Genomic DNA, 19,523 nt, shown 5'->3' on the forward strand with positions numbered 1-19,523 from the left:
AAAAAAAATGACCTGAATTAAAAAATAGGATCAAGATGCTAAAAGGATACATCCAACAGATACTTTTGGAGTGCCTACTGTATGCTAGATTCTTCTTTGGGTGCTAGGACATAGCAGTGACAAATGGTGACACAGTTCCTCTCTTCACAGCTTATTTCCCACTGATACAGACAGTTGGCAAACATCTCCTTTTAGAATTTAAATTGTTTTGCTTAAAAAATAAAGTAATTTTCTCCTGATGTACTTGATGTCCGTTGAGAAAAAAAATCCAGGAAGTCTGAAATCTAAGACATCTTCATGCCTATACACCTTCTTCAAAACCTGTCTTACACAACATTGTTAAGCCTTTGGAGATACTCCAGAAGAATCACAACACAGACAATTAAGCACTAGGATTGGTCTTCTATATAACTTGCAAAGTTAGAAAATGTATGTGATTTCATTTTGTTCCATACTGCTATGTTTCCTTGAATGGCAGTAATTTTGGATCAAGCCTTATTGCCATCACAAAATCGCACTTTCATCTACCTGTTCTCCCATGGCTAATTCAGGGCTTTTCAGATAATGGCCACTTGATAAACACTTGGTGAATGATCCAAATGTAGGTGGTCATAGGAATGAGATCGGAGTGCTCAACCAAAGCTCACAAGGCACACAATAAATTTCAGTAAATATAGCTGAGGATAAAGTCATTCCTTGGAAATGTTGACACTTGTTGACCCAAACTAACATTTTAATGGGATAACCCAGCAGCATATTTATTTAAATGTGAGAAATACTAACTTTCTAGAAGAATGGAGTATACTCTTTAAGTATATCTGGATTTCTAATCATTTAAATCATTTTCACTGAGTCAATTAATTTGTGCAGTTGCCTCTTGATGGGTGGGAGCCTCTCCCTGGTGGAGTCCCTTCCTAACTTATATCAGGGCTCTGGTTCACCTATACGTGTACCTGACACAGAAGGATGAGCTAAAGGCTGTGGTTGGCCCACTAGCCTTCTGGGCCAAAGTAACAGTCTAGTAGAGAGAATTGTTTCTGTGTCATCCTTAGTTGCCTGGCAGAAGCTGTTGTATATCTTGGGAATCATCCAGAAGTAACACAGAAAGAAATCAACTATTAAATGAGATCTTGTCACTGTGACTGGTGTGGGTCAGTGGACTGAGCACCATCCTATGAACCAAAAAGTCACCAGTTGGATTCTCAGTCTGGGCACATGCCTGGGTTGAGGGCCAGACCCCAGTTGGGGGCATGCGAGAGGCAACCAATCCATGTGTCTCTAGCACATCAGTGTTTCCCTCCCTCTGTTTCTCCTGCCTTTCCCCTCTCCCTAAAAAATAAACAAATAAAACCTAAAATGAGATCTTGTCAACAGGAGTCAAAAAGGTATCAAAAATCTGTGCTGGGTTCCAACTGTCCTCAGATGCTGTCTGGAACCATTTTAGCACCCCAACCCCCAGGGCTGACTCTGCTCACCTGCCAGGGTTTTTACAAGTTTGCTTCACTCTGGTCATGACACTCTGTCTTTGACAATGTCAAGTTAGTTACAGTGAAGGCTGGAAAGAGCCTATCAAGCTTGGAAACTTAGTACCCAACAGCTTGGAAGGGTCCAAAACATCTTGCCACAGGAAAGATGGGGCTGCCAGGCAGTGAGAAGTGTTGTGGTTTTTAGAAGACATCTGTGGATGATCGTACTGACGGATAGTTATCCTTTCCTTGAAATCTTCCCTAGACTTGGAGCAAAGTGACTACCAGGTCAAAACTCACATTCTCAGAAAAAAAAGGAAGACAAAGATAGCTGCACAGCTATGTGAGCACATTTTTGACCAATACATGATACACAGCAAGGAGGAATACTTGTGCTAAAAAAATAAAACGATTCTGGGTATTTCTCTTGGTGCTTCACTAGAGGAACAGAAAATCTGAAAGCCAGCAAAATCTTAGAGGCTGTAAATTCTTGGTCAAAATATTCAAGAAAACCAATCAGATTCGTGGAGTGGGTGGATGGGGGAATCAGAATGACAGTTTTACATCATATGGATGAAAGAAGCAACAGATCGGCTCTTTCACTGTTAGACCTGTTGATTTCCAGCCCTGTTAGACACAGAGTTAGATGATCTTGGACCCACAGATGTTTGGGTTACACTGTTCGTTAGAAAAACAAACGGGACAATAATACATGCAGGGCTTTGGTGTTCATTTTAACAAATCGAGCATGCACTATTATATACAGGTCTCAATATCCATGAATGGGAAAGGTACCTTGCACTCATCTACTATGACAGAGTTGTGTGCGGCATAGACACATTGACTAGAGTTGCTTTCCCTATGGTTCTTCATGTCATCGTAAATGGACTGAGTCTTGGTCATTTCAATATCTTCATGCGCCCGGTGCTGAGAGTCAATGGTATCCAGCTCGGACTTGGAGAGGTGGTAGACAATCCCAGCCCCAAAAGAGTCACCCACCACATTGACTGAAGTTCTCATCCTGTCCCTGGGGACAAAGAATAGAAATGTTTAGTGAGGAAGCAGAATGCTAATGGTGGTTAAAAGGTCAAGGCCTAGAACCAGAGACCTAGGGTTGCGTTCTCTACCTTTCCCTCTGCCTGATCTCGGGCAGGTTGCTTAAACTTGATTTCCCTGTTTGTCAATTGGAGACAACATCATACTTCTCTCATAAGCCTGTGTGAAAATTAAATGAGAAAGTGTATGTAAATTGCCCAGAAAATTGCCTGAGGAAGGTAAGCACCCGATAAACAATAGCAAAGAAGAAGGAGGAGGAGGAAAGGAGTGATTAGGGGGAAATAATGTGTCCAAGTTTCAGCATCAGTATCCTGACTCCAGACACTCCTAGCTGAGCCTGTCAATTCTTGGTTTAAACTGTTTGTAAGAGACTGTGTTTCAAAGATAACCTCCACTTACATTATTTATGAATTCTATAGGAAAGACTAATCACCTATGAATTCTAATAATAGAAAATTCATCTTTTTGAAAGAATCAAAACTAGCCCTGGCTGGTGTAGCTCAGTGTATTGAGAGCGGGCTGCAAACCAAAGGGTTACCGGTTCGATTCCCAGTCAGGACACATGGCTGGTTGCGGGCCAGGTCCCCAGCAAAGACCACATGAGAGGCAATCACACACTGATGTTTCTCTCCCTCTCTTTCTGCCTCCCTTCCCCTCTCTCTAAAAATAAATAAATAAAATCTTTAAAAAAAAAACAACTAACATTTCCTCCCACCTGCACCCCAGTCACCTCACAACAACAACAAATACACAGACATAACTGTTGAGTAAGAAACCCAGACACAGGTTTCCTCTTAACCAATATGTGTAGTGACCATGCGTTTTGGAAAAACCAAAATATTTTGTCTTTCTCTCTTTATTAACCTAAAAAAAAGCAAAACAAACAAACAAACTTCCAGAGTGCCTTTTGAACAAGAAACTGTTAAGAAAAATCCTTCCTCAAATGTTGTTTTTCAAGTTCTGATTTGAAAAAAATAGGATGGTTGATAACTCCCCCCTCTGAAAAGGTCAGCAACTGGAAAACTAATCAAGTGTTTAAGAGTAAGCTGTGCTTTCTCATCCATAAATTCAAATCAGTGTGAAGAGTCCTTTTGACCATGTTGATGAGATACTGAAAGGCCCAAAGAGAAGAATGCTGAAAAACCACACACACACATTAGAGAGAAGAAGGAAGGAGAAAGAATTTTTGGTAAAGATTGTGCTGAGACATCTTAGTCTAGAACACACACACACACATACTGTATACATACATACATACATGAATTAGTTCAAGTAAAAGTAGAAACATTAATACACTTATCATACACTGTCCTACACACACACACACATAAAGGAACAAAGGCCTAAAATAAATTTCAGTTGTTATTACCAAACCTAGTTCTCATTAGAAAATAATAGTAATGAAGCAATACTAGGAGGAGTCTGGCTTAGCTTCCTTGCAAGGAGCTGGTGAGCCAGCTGTCCTGGTTTCAGATGGGAAGATATTGCCTGACTTCAACTCTCAGGGGCACCTCTCCATCTGAGGCTGCTCTTTTCCTCTTTTCCACTTTGGAGAATCTGCCTCAGGGTCAACATGAATGAAGACTGAGTCTTGAGGTCATTCACAAAGTCAGGCACTTGTAGATATTGCTAAGAAGCCCCAGTACGAGGGTTTGGGAAGGAATGCCTGACAGTCATTAAGAAAAAGCATGGAGTCTGGAGGCAGCCTGACTTGGATTCAAATGCCAGCTCCTTTCCTTACCTGTTGGACAACCTTGACCATGTCTAATATTTGTGAGCTTAGTTGCCTCAACGCTAAAATGGAAATAATAAAAATGTCTACGACATTAGGATTGTTGAGAAGATTAAATAAGATAAAGTGTTAGCAGTTCCAGACATTTAGCAAGAACTCACGAAACATTAATTATTACATGATGTGCACTTTTAACTTTACTGTAAATCTCAAGTCAATTAAAATATATTTCTGACAGCTCCTAAGAACATGCCCAAATGTGCCTAGCTAAGCTACTATCTCTGCTTGAAAGCATTAACCCTGCTTATAGGACCGTTCCTATGGCAGCATTCCCAACGAGCTAGCTGAGTTATTTGTCCACCATACAGGTGTGGTCTGCTTTGTTGCTTTTCAGCTATGCTTTCAACCTTTCTTGGCATGTGTTCTGAGTTATGCACTCAATACCTTTGACCAACTGTTACATTCTTAAGAGTACAAAGTCTTCAAGAGGAATGGTCTGAGTAGCCATTCGTCTCATAGACCAGAAGAATCTGCCTTTTAGCAAGAAGAACAATCAAAGCTGGTAGTGTTAATGATGATAATGATAATATGTATAGGAATATGCTTTCTTGATATTACCGTATTTAATCTTCACCACAACTCCATAAGAAGTACTACCATCCACATTTAAGAGATGAAAACACTGAGGCCCAGAGGGATGAAGTGGTTCCCCAAAGTCACCCAGCCTAGTAAGGTCACAGAACCAAATTTGAACACAGGTAGTGAAACTCCAGAATTCACAACCTGCCACACAACACAAAGCATCTGGGAGCCATTAGCTCTGATTTTTTAATGTAGCTCAGCTACTTACTAACAGTGGGATCTGGGTGACTTCTCAACCACAATTTTTCTCATGCAGCCAAAACACCTATTTTATTGGATTTGGAGGAGACAAAACCAGTTTCTGTCCCAGAGTTGATACCCATTATAGGCTCCTTCCCCTTGGGGGATAACCATCACTCATACCCTATCATGTGGGCAAAAGCACAAAATACTGTGGTCAAGGGTCAATTACTTCTTCATATTAATAAGTCCATTTATCCCACTCAAATGGGTAACACAAGTTTGTAAACAGGTAACACCTATTTCTAAACTCCTTGACTTTCTTTGATACTGAATTGCTACTCTCCTAAGCAACCACTTAACCCACTTTTGGAATAGGATTTCTGGGTGAGCTTTGCCCAAATTCACTCACTGCTCATATCATTTCCATACTCTAAGATTTCCTTGAATTTGAAAGGGAATTCTGGCCAATGGAAATAGCACCAGGACAGAATTGAATGGAAGACAAGAGTTGGGTAGAATCAAAGCATACTGATGTTTGACTGACACCAAAATCAAGATGGGAAGGGCCCTGAACTTAGTGCTAAAGCTCTATCCCAGATATCCTGGCTCTGTTACCTTGAGCAAATCACTTTTCACCTGAGCATGAAATATGGAATGTGGCTAATCCCAACCTCGCAGGAAGTTGTGAGGGTCCAATGAAATGAGAGAAACATTCAGCATGCTTTAAGTACTCATTAAAGATGGCAGAGACACATAAGCATAAAAATGGCTAAGTGGAAAGAAGAAGAGAGCATAGATTCTAATACTTGTTAAGTTCCTTCTTAGTCTATTCATTCATTCATTCATTCATTCATTGAACAGATGTATAATAAGCATCTTGGGGTGTGCAGGGCATTATGCCAAGTGCCCAGGCAGTAAAGAACAAGTAAGAACTTTTTCCATGCTCTCTTTTCCCCAGGAACCCACAATCTCTCTTTATTTGTCAGTATCCCCCACTACAATGAGATAAATGTTCTAATAGCAATGAAGGCTGTGTGCTATGGAATTTTGTAGGTAGGACATTTATCTATCCTTGGGCTCCAGGAAAGGCTTGAGTAAAAGTATCTTGAGTTACAGTCTAAGGATAAGTCTGAGACAATGCATTAGAGAAAAGAGAAAAATAACATATGAAATATCAAAGGTAGGCACACTCAGGAGCCTTCAGGATGGCTAATGAACACAGTGAGAAGCAGAAAGTAAGAACTGATCAAATCATGTAAGGGCTTATCAGCCCAGTTCAGGAGTTAGGACTTTAAGTGTAATGAGGAGCCACTGAAGACAAAGATCATACCTGTTCCATTATGAAGAATGGACCGAAGAAAGGTAAGCCAGAAAGAGCAAAATCCACTTAGTGAAGAGGTGGTGGATATGGAGTGAGATGAATCTGAGAGAGATTTAGGAGACAGAATTACAGGACTTGAGGACTGATTGGTTATAGAGAATAAAAGAGAAAAGAGTCGAGAATGCCCCTCAGGGTTCCGGTTTGGGCAGCCAGTGTACAGGGCTACCATATCGATGGGGCATAGCCAGCTGGGGTGGGAAAGATTCTGTTGTCGCCTTGTGAACACAGAGAGTGGGAGGGCCTTGACCCAGCCAAGGGGAGATGTCCCACAAGTGGTTGCAAATATGGACTAAATAAAGATCAAGAGGGGCATCTGAACTATAGGTAGTGAATCAGGAGTCAACACCTAGAGGGGCCCTGGGTGGATGTCACAGGAGTGTTCAGTTTAATCCCTGGACAGAATCCAGAGTGAGAAGAGCAGGCACACACTTTAGGAATCAGAGTCTGCAATGGTGAAAGGAAAGTAGAGGTGTTTGGGGGGAAGTGTGTTCAACAATAAGGGCGTGGTGGGCAATGCCCATTACTACCTAGAAATCGTGTAACATGAGAGAAAGAAGCGTCTCTTGGTTGTAGCAACCCAGAGGCCATCATTGACTGGCCAGGGTACTTTTAGTACAGAGGCAGAGAGAGAAGTCTGCTTGCCACAGGTGGAAGATGGAATAAGAGGTGAGGAAGTGGAGACATGATGTATAATCAACTTAGTCAAGAAGATGACTGAGGAAGTGAGGAGAGGGAACAGTAGATAGAGGGAGACAGAAGAGGAAAGAATTTTTCATTTGATTTTGAGGGGAATATCTGGCCCACTCTGGGGAAATCTGACTCTGGCCAAAAGCAGGATATGGGAGCCTGTGGCTCACAAGTGGAAAATTTCTTCACAGGCAAACACTTTCACTTTCTCTGACAACCAGCTCTTATCTCTTAGGGAACTCTGCTGGCCTCAGGAGCTTCTAGGCTACTTGGTAGAAAGAATTTTAAAGCGTTTGACACTATCCTTGGGCCTGGATGCCACGCATCTGTGAGGCAGGACTGTGAGAAGGAGGCAGAGAGGAGAGCAGAATGGTTAATTGGGTTGGGTTCACTACCGATGACATAGTGTTTGGAGCCGCCAGGAACCGGAGATGAGAGAGGGGAATCGGCTGTTTCATGCTGAGGCCCTGGGTCTGGTTCCCTGGAAGAAAAGCCAAGGTGCTCTCTCTTGTTCTTGTCTATCTCTCCATCTAAATCCTCTAGCGGGAAGATGGTGGAATTGTCTGGGAGTCCTGGTGCACACAGAAGAACGGAGCCAGAGAAGCAAGGTCACCCAGAATTCATCTGGGTTGTTCTATTGGGTTTAACCATATGAAATTGCCATAGGTCCCCAAACGTCAAATATTGGCAGTTGTATATGATTCATCTTAACATCAATAGAAACAAGCCATCATGTCTGCCTCTCAGAATGCAGGGTACCCAGGTGGCAGAGGGGTCATCTGAGGCCCTAGACCTGAGAGGGTGGCACAATTCTGGGAATCCAAGGGCTAAAGCCACGTATGTTTGAGTAGGGAAGGAGAGCCCAGGAAGCACTGGCTGGGAGAGATTTGGATTCAAGCCTGTACTGCCACCCTGGCTCCAGCAGGGCCAGTTACGTAGCCTTTCCTGCTCAACATTCTCATTTGTGAAATGTGGGAAGTAATGCCCACCTCCAGTCATGTGAGAAGATAATAACTGTTAACATGTATAGAGTGCTTACCACCTGAGAGGTCCTCTGCCAAACTCTTTATATAAAAGGCCCAACACAAACAGTGATGAACAACCGTGGCTGTTATCGTATTATCATCATTATTACTGTTATTATTATTAGTATCATTGGTACTACTAAGGGGAGTATTACTTCCTCTTTTATTCCTTGACCAACTCTTATACATTCCTCTTTTTGCACCTGGTACATTCTGTTGGGATGTTTTTGTTCACCACATCTGTCCCCATTACTAGACTCTTTAAGGGCTTATTCCATGTTTCACCTCTTTATGACATGGGCAGGTGGTGGGCGAACAGGACAGGCAGGCTTATGAAGGAGGTGGTGTGGGGACGGATTATTAGTATAAGAGGGCAGATTAACTCTAGAAAAAGAACTATTTTTTGGTCTGGCAAATATTGTTTGGATGCTTCGGTGCTGAAAAGTTAGGACTCTAAGCAACACCTACAGGGAGGAAGAGGGAGACACAGAGAGCCGAATTCCTTTGCCTGTGGACATGAGAGAGGTGTCCCGAGAGCTGGGGAAGGAGCAGGAGGGCAAGGAGGCCCGGCGAGGTGGGGCGATGCTGAGACAGGGGCTAAACGCATGTAGGGCGAGATTCCCAGGGGTGGGGAACATGAAAGGATTTTCTCAAGGAAAGGAATGCCTAACATTACACTCTTACTTTTGGGCCACTAAAATTATTCACAATGATTAGTTCAGAGAAACCGGACTTGAGATTGTAGGGGTGGAAACACTGCCCTTCTTTCCCTTCTAGGCTCTTTGACTGGTCTAATAATTAACTGAACATAGGACAGATGAACAGGAAGAAAAATGAATTTAATTCTATACATATGGGAGCCCCAGAAAAATATGGGACTCCCAGCACTCAGGCAACTGAGGATCATATACCACCCTGAGCTAAGGAGAAGGAGTGGTGGTGGGGGGGGGACCTGGGACTTCAAAGGGAAGGAAGACGATTCCCAGGAAGATGAGAAGAGCCGATGTTTGGTAAACAGATGTTCACCCTGCCAAGCAAATACGTTGTCTCTGGTAATAGCTCTCTTTCTGGTAAAGGCCACCTTTCTAAATGCTTTCAGGCAGTAAAGCGGGGAAGTAAAAAGTTTTCCTGAGTCTGTTGTGTCTTGATTGCCTTCAGCTCGAAATAATCCACATGCCAACTGGAACATTTTGGTGTGGCCTATTCTGCTCCCCTTCAAGATCCAACTGTAAATGAAGGGAGTTGTTTTTTTTTTTCTTTTTCATCTTATAACTCTATGGAGCTTGGCCCCTCCCCTTGTTTGACCAAGAGCACACAGTTCTCTTGTGATACATGGAGAATGGTTTTGCTGTGCACAGCGATAGCCCCACCTCCCTGATCTGCAATTATACTGCATTGAATCAGGGACACTTTGGCAGGGGAAGGAAGAACTGAGCAGACAAGGGCCACATTCCAGGCTGAGCTTGACATAGAAGCTGAGGTAAGTTGTAGGAAAGAATTCAGTGGAAGAGGGAAATCAAAGCAAAAGACTTCAACATAAGCCCTTGCAATTTTCAGAGATACAGGAGATTTAGGAATAGCTTTTCTTTTTTAACAGACATGGAGTTAGGGGTTAAATCAGTTGTGTGTGTGCATGTGTGTGCACGTGTGTCTTAAATAAAGGAATGAGAACCCAAATTGGCAGGCCTGGGACGCCCAAGGAGCAATGGCCTGGTCGTTGGGTTTGAATTCCAGTTTAGTCATTCAATATCCACTGAACTGGGATGGGCTACTTCTCTCTGAGCCTCAGTTTCCTCAACTGTAAAATGGGTGTAGTACTACTAGCTGCCTTGTAACTTGCTCTGACTTTTAAACAAGTCCATGTAAAGTGCATAGCATGGTGTCTAACACTTAAGGAGCACTCATTCAGTATTAGTTATTCATATCCTGTGCCATTTCCATCGATTTTCATTATAGAGAGGCATGAACCGTCAACTCTGTCAACTGGTGCTCAAAAATGTATAGAGATGCTCAACCACCCATAGCCAAGAACTCCTGCTCCCCCTCCCCATCTCTAGTCCATTACTCCTGGAAGTGAGGTCCCTGGACTGCATCGTCAGCCTCACCTGGGAACTTGTTAGCAATGCCAATTCTTGGTCCCCATCTCAACCCTTCTGAATCTCCAGGAGATTTTGGTACAAGCTCAAGTTTGAGAATCATGGCTCTATTCCCTCCAGGGAGGGATGCTGATGGGGGAGCTTCCAAGCACCCCCTGCAGGGTGGGGGGCCCAATAAGACCTTTCTTTTAAGTGCCGTCTCAACTATATCCAAACTAGTAAATGGTTCACCAGAAATGATCTCACCTGCAGTCTCATGTGATAAATGGACCCATAATCCACTTGGCTTTCACTTTATTTTGGCTTTCCTTTCCCCACCTGGGTCAGACCTGGGTGTTTATTGCTTCTCCCTGGTACTGGCTTCCAGTTTTCACCCCACCTTATCACCTCTGAGTGAGGGGGGTGTCTGAAAGGACTCTTAAAAATATCCGCCACTGATTCCTGACATAAATTGCTTCCTGGACATTGGGGACAGCTCTAGTTCTACCAGCCCTGTCCATCTGGTGTTCTGGGACTCCAGCACATTTCAGGGCTCAGAATCTTGGTTTTCACCATGACATTTACAGAGCAGCTAGCTTGCCCTTTGAAAGGCATCCAGGGCTTGGCGGACAGTCATGAAGCTGGCTGGTCTCCAGCAGTTGGCAAACAGCATGGCATATTAAATGTCACTGCAGGCTTGGTTTGTTTTAAATTGGAAAATTGCTCAAGTTATGAAAGCTTACAAATCTGGCCGAGAGGAAAAACACATCCCACTGTACCTGGAAATGACCAGCCTCCCTCTGCACCCCAGTCTCAACTCATCCCCCTGCTGCACTCACACAGTAACGGGCACCCAGGAGGTTCGGTGCCCACAACCAACAGTGTGTTTCCAGAGCTCCTCTTGCCGGTGGGAAAGAATGTGGTACCATTACTAATTCAAAGCAGATCTGACCTAGCTACAGATCCCTATGCACATTTTCCCAGGATCCTCTACCCTCCCTTTTTCTTCTCTTCTTGAAATGAATATTCATGCTTATTTGTATACAAACACTCATCACTGGCAGAATCCTGGTCTGGGTCTTACAACCAGAAGGACACTCAAGGGCACTGGGTCTAGACTCTTTCAAGCTGGGAAGTCATTGTTCCCATTGTACACACGATGTGGTTGAGGCCCAGAGAATGAACAACCTGCCCGAAGTCCTACAGAGAGTAAGTGTAGGGCTCAGACCTAGGGCACCTGCCTCTCCCCCTCTCTTCCCTTGATCACCAGAGATCAGACCCCAGAACATGAAGACAGCTCTTCACTTGTTCCTTCCTTTCCAGCCCAGCTTGGGATGGAGTTTTCTCATATACAGTGTCATCAATATAGCTAATCCCAATGTATCATCATCTTGTTGTTGTTCAGCCAACTCCCTTCTGCGAGCACGTTTCAGCCCTGGAGTTAGGACACCCTGCTCTCTGCAAGTGTGAGCATGTGGGCGCCTGTGTGGGGTGATCAGGGAGGCCCGGCCCTTCTTTTCCATTTGCTAACATTTAGGTCAGAAGTAGGCAGAGTCTTGGGTGTTTTGTGATCTGAGTCTCATCCCACAGGCCAGGGAAGGAAATGGCTGCTGAGAAGACCAGGTCCACACTGGTGGACCCCCGGGGCCCAGACGACTTGAATTCTAAGAATGGCTGAGCCCTTGAGTGTAGCCTGTTAGTCCCCATGTAGGCTTTTTGGTTTGTTTTGTTTTAATCCTGGGAGTAGGAAAGAAAAAGTGGAACAAAAATCCTCTGGGTAGCATGTAGAACCAGAGGTGACACTAATAGGTCAGTCTTCCCCTGCCTTTCCAACTCTGGACCTTTCTGCTCCCATGGCCCACCATTCCACCTGCTAGGTACTAATTAGGCAGTGGTATGGGCTGGTGCGAAGGGCCCTAACCCGGCCACACAAGCTGTCCTGTGCCTTGGGCAAGAGATTTGGCCCTTCTGGTTCCCAGTTTCCTCTGTGAAACACATACAAGGCTCTTTAGGAATTAATTGTCAACAGGTGTAAAGAACACTGCAGCATCCACAACCATCAGCTCCTTTTTTTCATTCCTGAGTAATACTAGTGCATTTTTCTCCACTCAAAGGCATTTGCATTGTAATGGGGGGCAACCTTTTTAATGACAATTTTTAAGAGCTGAATCTCTGAGAGTGAATTTTGAGCCTCAGAAACAAGACCAAGGAAAGACTAGGCAATGTCATCGCAGCAGGCAAGGAACACTTGTTGACAACACAGGTTTGAGAGGGACAAAGAGGTAGTGGACTCAGTAAGCAAAAGTCACAGGAGAAGTAGATGGGATTTTAGTAGCTTCCTCTGTGTTTCTTCTTGTGTAAATAGGCCCCTGGTTATTGTGCAGCAATTCTGTGGTTTACTTGAGCATGCACTTATTGAGCTCTTACTGTGTGCTCTGTCCCCAAGCAATTGTCAATGTCTTTGTTTTCTCTTTCTCTTCCTTTCCAGCCAAATCCTACTCTACTACTTTGTCTTCTTCATCCTATTCTCCACCTGTCCTTCCAACCATACCCCACCTTCACATCCCAGCTGCCCCACAGCTGCCTTGTGTACAGACATCATGAGAAAGGCTGAATGCTGGGGCCAGCACGAGGCCCCCCACCACCACCCGAGAGAGATGAGCAGAGACAGAGAAGAGGTAACTTCATGTGCTCCTCATCTTCCCGCTAAAGCCACTTCCATAGAATTTCTCTGGTGACAAAAGAACAAGTCAGGAAGATTCCTGACTTTCCTTATGGCCCTTCTGAGTTAAGGAAATGATATCCAGGGAGCCACTTCTCATTTTAACCTAAACCTCAATAGTGGGCAAGTTGAAAGAGACCAGGCTATCTTCTAGCCTTCCCTGATGTCTTTTTTCCCTTCAGCCATGAGCATGGCTCTCTCTTTGGAAGGGTAAATATAGAGGGAAGGAACTTATTTTAACTTTGGGGAAACTCAAGTCCATCAAATGTAGCTTCTGGTTCTTAAAATCTCTGCTAATCCATGTCAGAAAAACTGCCACTGGTGTGTGAAATGGTTTTAAAAATGTGTGGGTACTTTGACCTGGACCTCTGTGCTAGCACTTGTCACTCCGTGCCTCTGACACTGAAGTCCATGGTACCCCCAGCCCCTGTCATGTAGCTCCAAGACTGGACAGGAGGCACCCGTGTTCATCCCACAGAACATCAGAGCCTGAGTGCACCCTTTGCAGGGGGTGATTCCAACCTCCATATCAGGGACCATCTGGCTAGACTGGCCCACCTTTGGGAATGGATGGGGAGTGTCCTACTCTAGGAAAATGTCCTTCAGTGGGAAAGGTAGCTGGGCTATGTATACATAGCCAAGTTCAAGCTTCTCTGCATGGCCATTATGGCTGTCCATCTTGCCTCACCTTTTCCACTCCCTGCCTCATACCTCGTGCTCAAACAATACTAAATCACTCATGGGTCCCCACAATGTTGCCTCAGTGCCTTTGTGTGGGCTGGCCTTGATTGGAACGTTCTGTTTCCCCTTCTGCCTATGTATACCTGGGTAACTTCTACCTACCAGTTATGACTCAGCTCAGCTGCCACTGCCTTTAGGAGCTTAAATATGGTCATAATTATGAATAGGATGGCCTCCAAAACCAAGCAGACCTCGGGTTAAATCTCTGTTCATTTTCAAATCACATTACCTCCTTAAACGTCAGTTTCCTCATCTATAAAATAGGAGTAATAACACCAAATTTCCCAGAGTTGTCAACGGAAGAGATAAAGTACGTGAAGCGCTCAGTATAACATAGCTGGCACTCAGCGGACACTCAAAGTCAGTAGCCATTCTCGTGGTTTCCTGATTTCCCTACTCTGCCCTCCCATCCTGGATGGAGCCTCTTTGTATCACTATCCTTTTCTCTGTGTGCTATCTGTTAATGTACTACATTGAAAAATAATTCACACACAACATATGTACCCATTTTAAATGCCTGGCTTGATGGGTTTTGACAAATGTAGACACCTATGCACACCTGTGCATGCGGAACACTTCTGTTACTTCCTAAAGATCCCCTTGTGCCGCTTCCCAGTTAATCCTCAGGCTCCCACTCCAGGGCTCAGGCAAACACTGGTCTATTTCCATTGTAAGAGACTGTAGTGCCCTTCATAGAGCTTCATATAAATGGAATCATACAGTATATACTCTGTGCTTCAATCACGCAACATAATCACTTGAGGTCTTTTGCATGCATCCCTAGTTGGTTCCTTACTGGTAAGCTTTTAACCTTGTATATAATTTATCTGATCCCTCTACTCAACTGTGAGGCCCTCAAAGATCCTATCTTTTTCTTCTTTGGTTCCCAGACAGGCACTCTGTAAATGTCAGAGGAAAGAAAGGAGGGAGGAAATGAGGGAGTTGCAATGAGGCCTGGCTAAGATCTCGGCTGCAACCGTGCATCTCGTCCACCTTGGAGGCAGCGCTCACATCCCTGGCCAAACCCCATCTGCAAACACTTACAGCAGCCAGTCCACAGCCACCAGCAGGCTGATGTCCTCCGTCGGCAGGCCCACGGCTGTCAGAATGAGGAGCATGGTGACCAGCCCAGCACTGGGGATACTGGCTGCACCGACACTTGCCAGCGTGGCCGTGAGGCTGTGAGAACAAAGAAGGTCAGGTCATGGGAAGAGAAAATGGCCTTGGCAAAACCATCTCTGGCAAGTTTAAGCTCTCATGTTCCCGGCAGTCATAAATTCTCTTTCCTTACCAAGAAATAGAGAACCAAGACCCAGGCATTAGGGTGTATTTGGATTCTGCTGAACTATGATGGAAACTTATAAATTCATGATTTGGAGCCTTATCCCCATCATGATATTCAAGTAGACTAGACTAAAATAAGTGTGGCCCTAAAAGCAGGTAAGAAAATATTAAAGAAGAAAAACAAATCACCCTCAATGCTCCCATGGGAGCTTATGCTTTTATGTCTCCCTGAGCACCCGAGACTTTTGGACCGGATGGTAAGAGTCAGCAGAGACCATTGCCAATGTTAATATGAGAACTCAGAAGAGCAAATATCCAACTGAGTGGACATTGAGGGGAACAAATCAACAGATTCCAAATGATATTAAGCTTCAGATGCTTGGACGTTTCATCACGGACTGGAAAATCCATTATTCAGACAGGGTGCCAAGAAATGATAGTGAAAGAACAGGAGGTTTTCTTTTTGAAGCATCTCATCGTTTTCTTTCCAAGCAATGCCGAGGGCACAGCCAGCACCATTTCGAAGTCATCTCTGGAAGTGGGTTCCACCTAGGACTCAAGCTCCCTGTGGAGACACCAGGGGCCTCTGTGGTCTAGCAAAGGGCAGTGACTTCTTCTCCTTCTTCCTGGATGCCATTTATAAAAGCTGTCATTTCCACGTGGAAGGATGCTTCTGAGAATAGATTCCCAACTTGCTTTGGTGGATGCTAGAAAGAAAACGGGGGCTGATTTCTTTGCAGGAATATCATTCTAGAGTTTCTAGAGTATTTCCTCCAGTTCCAAACGAAGAATCAGGCTCCTAAACTGGTGTAACCAAGGTTCAGACCACCAGTGTAACTAGGTTCAGAATCCCAGGTTCTTGCAGTTGGGAGGGACCTGAGTTTATCTAATCTCATATGTGAGGAAAGGAAGGCCCCGGGACATTTTGTGGTTTGCCTTGTTTTTCCATATTGCCCTCCTCCCATACTTAGGTCTGTTACAGTAAAAACAGCTCCCCTAAGTGGGATCTACAGAACCCATCTATGCTCTTCCCCTGCCCCACCAATACAGAGTTGGGTTCGTGGTTTAGAGAACTCCATTTTCCTTGGACCCATCCGGGTCACCAGAAGTAGCAGTGTGCTGTGGTTATCATAGAAGGTTCTGGAGTTGAATGACCTGGGTTCAAATCCCAGGTCTGCCACTTATTAACCACATGACTTTGGACAACTGAACCTCTTTGTGCTTTGATTTCTTTATCTGTGAAAAAGGAGATAATGATGTTGTCTCATTCATGGTGTCCTCAGAAGCTAATAAATGAAAAGCACTTAGAAGAGGCCAGGCACATTTTGCAAACCCCCAATAAATGTCAATCACTATTCTTATCAGAAAATCTCCACAGGGTGAGGCTGTTTTGCAATGAAAACTTCCCTAAAGCCCCAAGAGTTGGAACGTGGGAATTCTCAGCCAGCTCCCTGACATGGATAAAGCACCAGGAGAGGGGAACTTCCTGAGTTCCAACATCTTGCACTCAACCGTTGTATTTATAATACCACTTGCTTCTATTATGAGTCACTCTTACACATCCCTTTGCACAATGGCCATATTGTCTGGTTACTTCTTGGTTGTGTGTGGTAAATCCTGTAAAGAAAATGCTTGCTGGCAGTGGGTTCCCCCTCTGTGTTCCTCCACCTCAATCATGTCCTCATGGGCTGAGTGTCTGTGCAATTCTAAGTCCTATAGAAGCTCCCTAGGGGTGGTCTCTCTTCCATCCTTTTATCCCTTGCTGCTTTTCCTGCCCTTCCCCTCGCTGGCTCACTTCTCTAGGGCTGGTTCTTGAATGCTGTGCAAGGCACTACACACATGTTAACAGAACTTCAAGGTAGCTCTGCAAAGTTCACATGGTAGTACCTGTTCCACAAGGAAATCATGGATTGGGGGTGGGGAGAGAACTGTAGGGTCACACAGCTCTAATACGGTCTGCTGGGATTTCAACACTCGTCCACTTGATTCTAGGTCCATGCTGTTCCTAATGTCCCTTGATCCCTCCCTACGTTAAAAGTGCTGAATTCATGAATCCCAACCATGAATGGGTCACTGATCCACTCTCCCATCTCTATGTTCTCATCTAATGGTGTGAACTTGATGGGCAGTGTGGTTGCCTTCGAGGTCAAGAATTCAGGGACTGGAAATCATCTTTGCTTGGCTTCCAAAAGAAGGGGCTTTTGGAACCCCTTCAGTAAGGAACCCTTTTCATTTTTGAGTTTTAAAGCAAGGGGGGCTGGCAGTCTTCCATGCAGTCTGTTAGGCCATAATTTAGAAGGTTTGATGCTCTGACCTGAAGCATGTTTTCCCTCACTACATCACTGTCACATTCTTCTTTCTATATCTCATTTAGTGTCCACAACAATAATAATACTAGCAGCTAACATTTATTGATAGGTGACTATGTGCCAGGCACAATGTTCTTGACCCTCTACTGTTCCCATTATACAATGAGGAAACCGAGGCTCCGCTATAGTACTACTACGAGCTGAGCTGTGTCTCCCCAACACTCATTTGTTTAAGCCTCACTCTCCAGTGTGATGGGCTTTGGGGAGATAATTAGGTCATGAGGACAGAGGCCTCATGACAAATTGGTGCCCTTATGAAAGGAAACTTACGAGAGCCAGCAATCTCTATTCACAGACCAAGGACAGGTCACGTGAGCAAGCAGTGAGAAGCAGGTTAGATATAAACCAAGAAGAGAACATTCAGCAGGAGCTGAATCTGCTAGCACCTTGATCTTGGACTTCCCAGCCTCCAGAACTAGGAGATATAAATGTCTATTGTTTAGCTATCTGGTCTATGGTGTTTTATTATAGCAGCCTGAGCTGATAAAGACAAGCACATGCCTCATAGGGTGGCTGTGAGAATTAAATAAATCAATATAGGCAAGTAAGAATAATCTTTAAGTTCATGGGGAAGCCATGCGTTTTTGATGACCTCTTGGGAAAGAATTCTTTCTGAATGTTTTAAATGGTGAATATATATGGTAAAAAAAAAAGCTTTTGTAAAAACAGAAATATTTGCTATTTATTTGTAATAACATATTTTCTGTTGTGTTGCCGAATCTTTTCCTTCCAGTGTGTCATCATGTCATCCATCATCCCCTGGAATGCTGAAGGGAGCATATTTCAATAAAAGGAAAACTGGATCCAGAGTCCGATAATGTTGGCCTCAGATACAGCCCTGAGGGCTCATTGCTAATGACGTAGCCTCCAACAGCCCCCGAAGCCAGCACTTCCTCACCTACTAAATGAGCATAGAAATAACTGCCTTGCAACATCGCAGGGTTATTAACATTCAAATAATATCAAGTTCCCAAAGCTATTTCATCGGTGCCATACCAACAGAAGGCATCGGTATGATCCGGCTTCCCTCCCATCACAGTCTTTTCCCTTTGAGACCGCCAATAATTCCTCTCCCCTGTTATTTCCTTCACCATTCTTCTGCCAGGAGAACTGAAATTCAAGCAGCCCCTGTCAAAGGCAGTTAGTGTGGAAGGGGGTAAGGTGAAAGGTCGCTTCAGGGCCTCCCCCACCGCTTCACTCACCTCACAGTCACGATCTGCCCTCCATCCAGGACGACGCCGTTCATCTGGGCAATGAAGATGGCAGCCACCGCTTCATAAAGGGCTGTGCCATCCATGTTAATGGTCGCTCCGACGGGGAGGACAAATCTGGTCACGCGCTTGTCAATCCCCAGATTTTCTTCCAGGCAACGGAAGGTGACAGGCAACGTTCCAGCACTAAGGACCAGAGAGAAGGAGGGAGGGGAGAGGTTGAAGGAAGGGCAGGAGAGAGAGAGAGAGAGAGAAAGAGAGAGAGAGAGAGAAGAGAGAAGAGAGAGGGGAGAGGAGAGGAGAGGAGAGGAGAGGAGAGGAGAGGAGAGGAGAGGAGAGGAGAGGAGTTAGGTCTACTGTAGAGAAGCAGAGCAAAGAAACTGGAATGTCACCACAAAGTTTTTGTCCTGTTTCAACTGAGCAATGTGACATGAAAAATAAATAAATAAATAAATAAGGAGTGTCTGGAGCCAAATTAAAAACAGTAATTTGGAGGTTCAGATTCAACTTATTAAGATGTTAATAGGCTGAAAAATATTTTTGTTGGTTCTAGTTTTTGACATCTACTCAAAGCTTCAGGTTCTCTTTTCCCTTTGGTCACTGTTTCCATCTTGGATTCATACTGAAGTCCATCTAATTGCCCACATTAATTGGGATGCAAGAAAAAAATAGGTCAGAAAAGAATCAGCTGTCAACAGTGAAATGGAATGGGGAATTTTTGAATGACCCATAATTTGATGTTAGAATCGCTGATTCCAAGAAGATGACTATGTGGGTTGCGTCAGCCCCGGGGAATTGACCCGAGCCGGGCCTGTTAGTTTTGCAAATGCTGGACAAACACGTTCAGCACCATTCAGCCTGATCCCACACTTCTAACAACCCACTGGGGACCCTCACAGGCAGTCCAACTCCCTGAAAAACAGCCAACTCTACAGTCTCTCCAGAGACA

At 44.4% G+C, this 19,523-nt stretch overlaps 1 protein-coding gene across 8 annotated transcripts in view; it reads right to left on the bottom strand.

Annotated features, from left to right (window-relative positions):
• Positions 1-19,523, bottom strand: part of SLC1A2 (solute carrier family 1 member 2) — a 143,421-nt gene that overhangs the window by 11,475 nt on the left and 112,423 nt on the right. For all 8 annotated transcript variants that reach the window (XM_028515718.2, XM_028515719.2, XM_028515717.2 and 5 more), the window contains exons 8-10: positions 18,566-18,760; positions 14,755-14,889; positions 2,262-2,493 (exon numbers count right to left, since the gene is read on the bottom strand). In XM_028515718.2, the coding sequence (XP_028371519.1) occupies positions 2,262-2,493; positions 14,755-14,889; positions 18,566-18,760 (562 nt within the window). The remainder of the gene's footprint in view (positions 1-2,261; positions 2,494-14,754; positions 14,890-18,565; positions 18,761-19,523) is intronic.

Source organism: Phyllostomus discolor, chromosome 6, assembly GCF_004126475.2.
Source record: "Phyllostomus discolor isolate MPI-MPIP mPhyDis1 chromosome 6, mPhyDis1.pri.v3, whole genome shotgun sequence".
Classification (NCBI taxonomy): Eukaryota; Metazoa; Chordata; class Mammalia; order Chiroptera; family Phyllostomidae; genus Phyllostomus; species Phyllostomus discolor.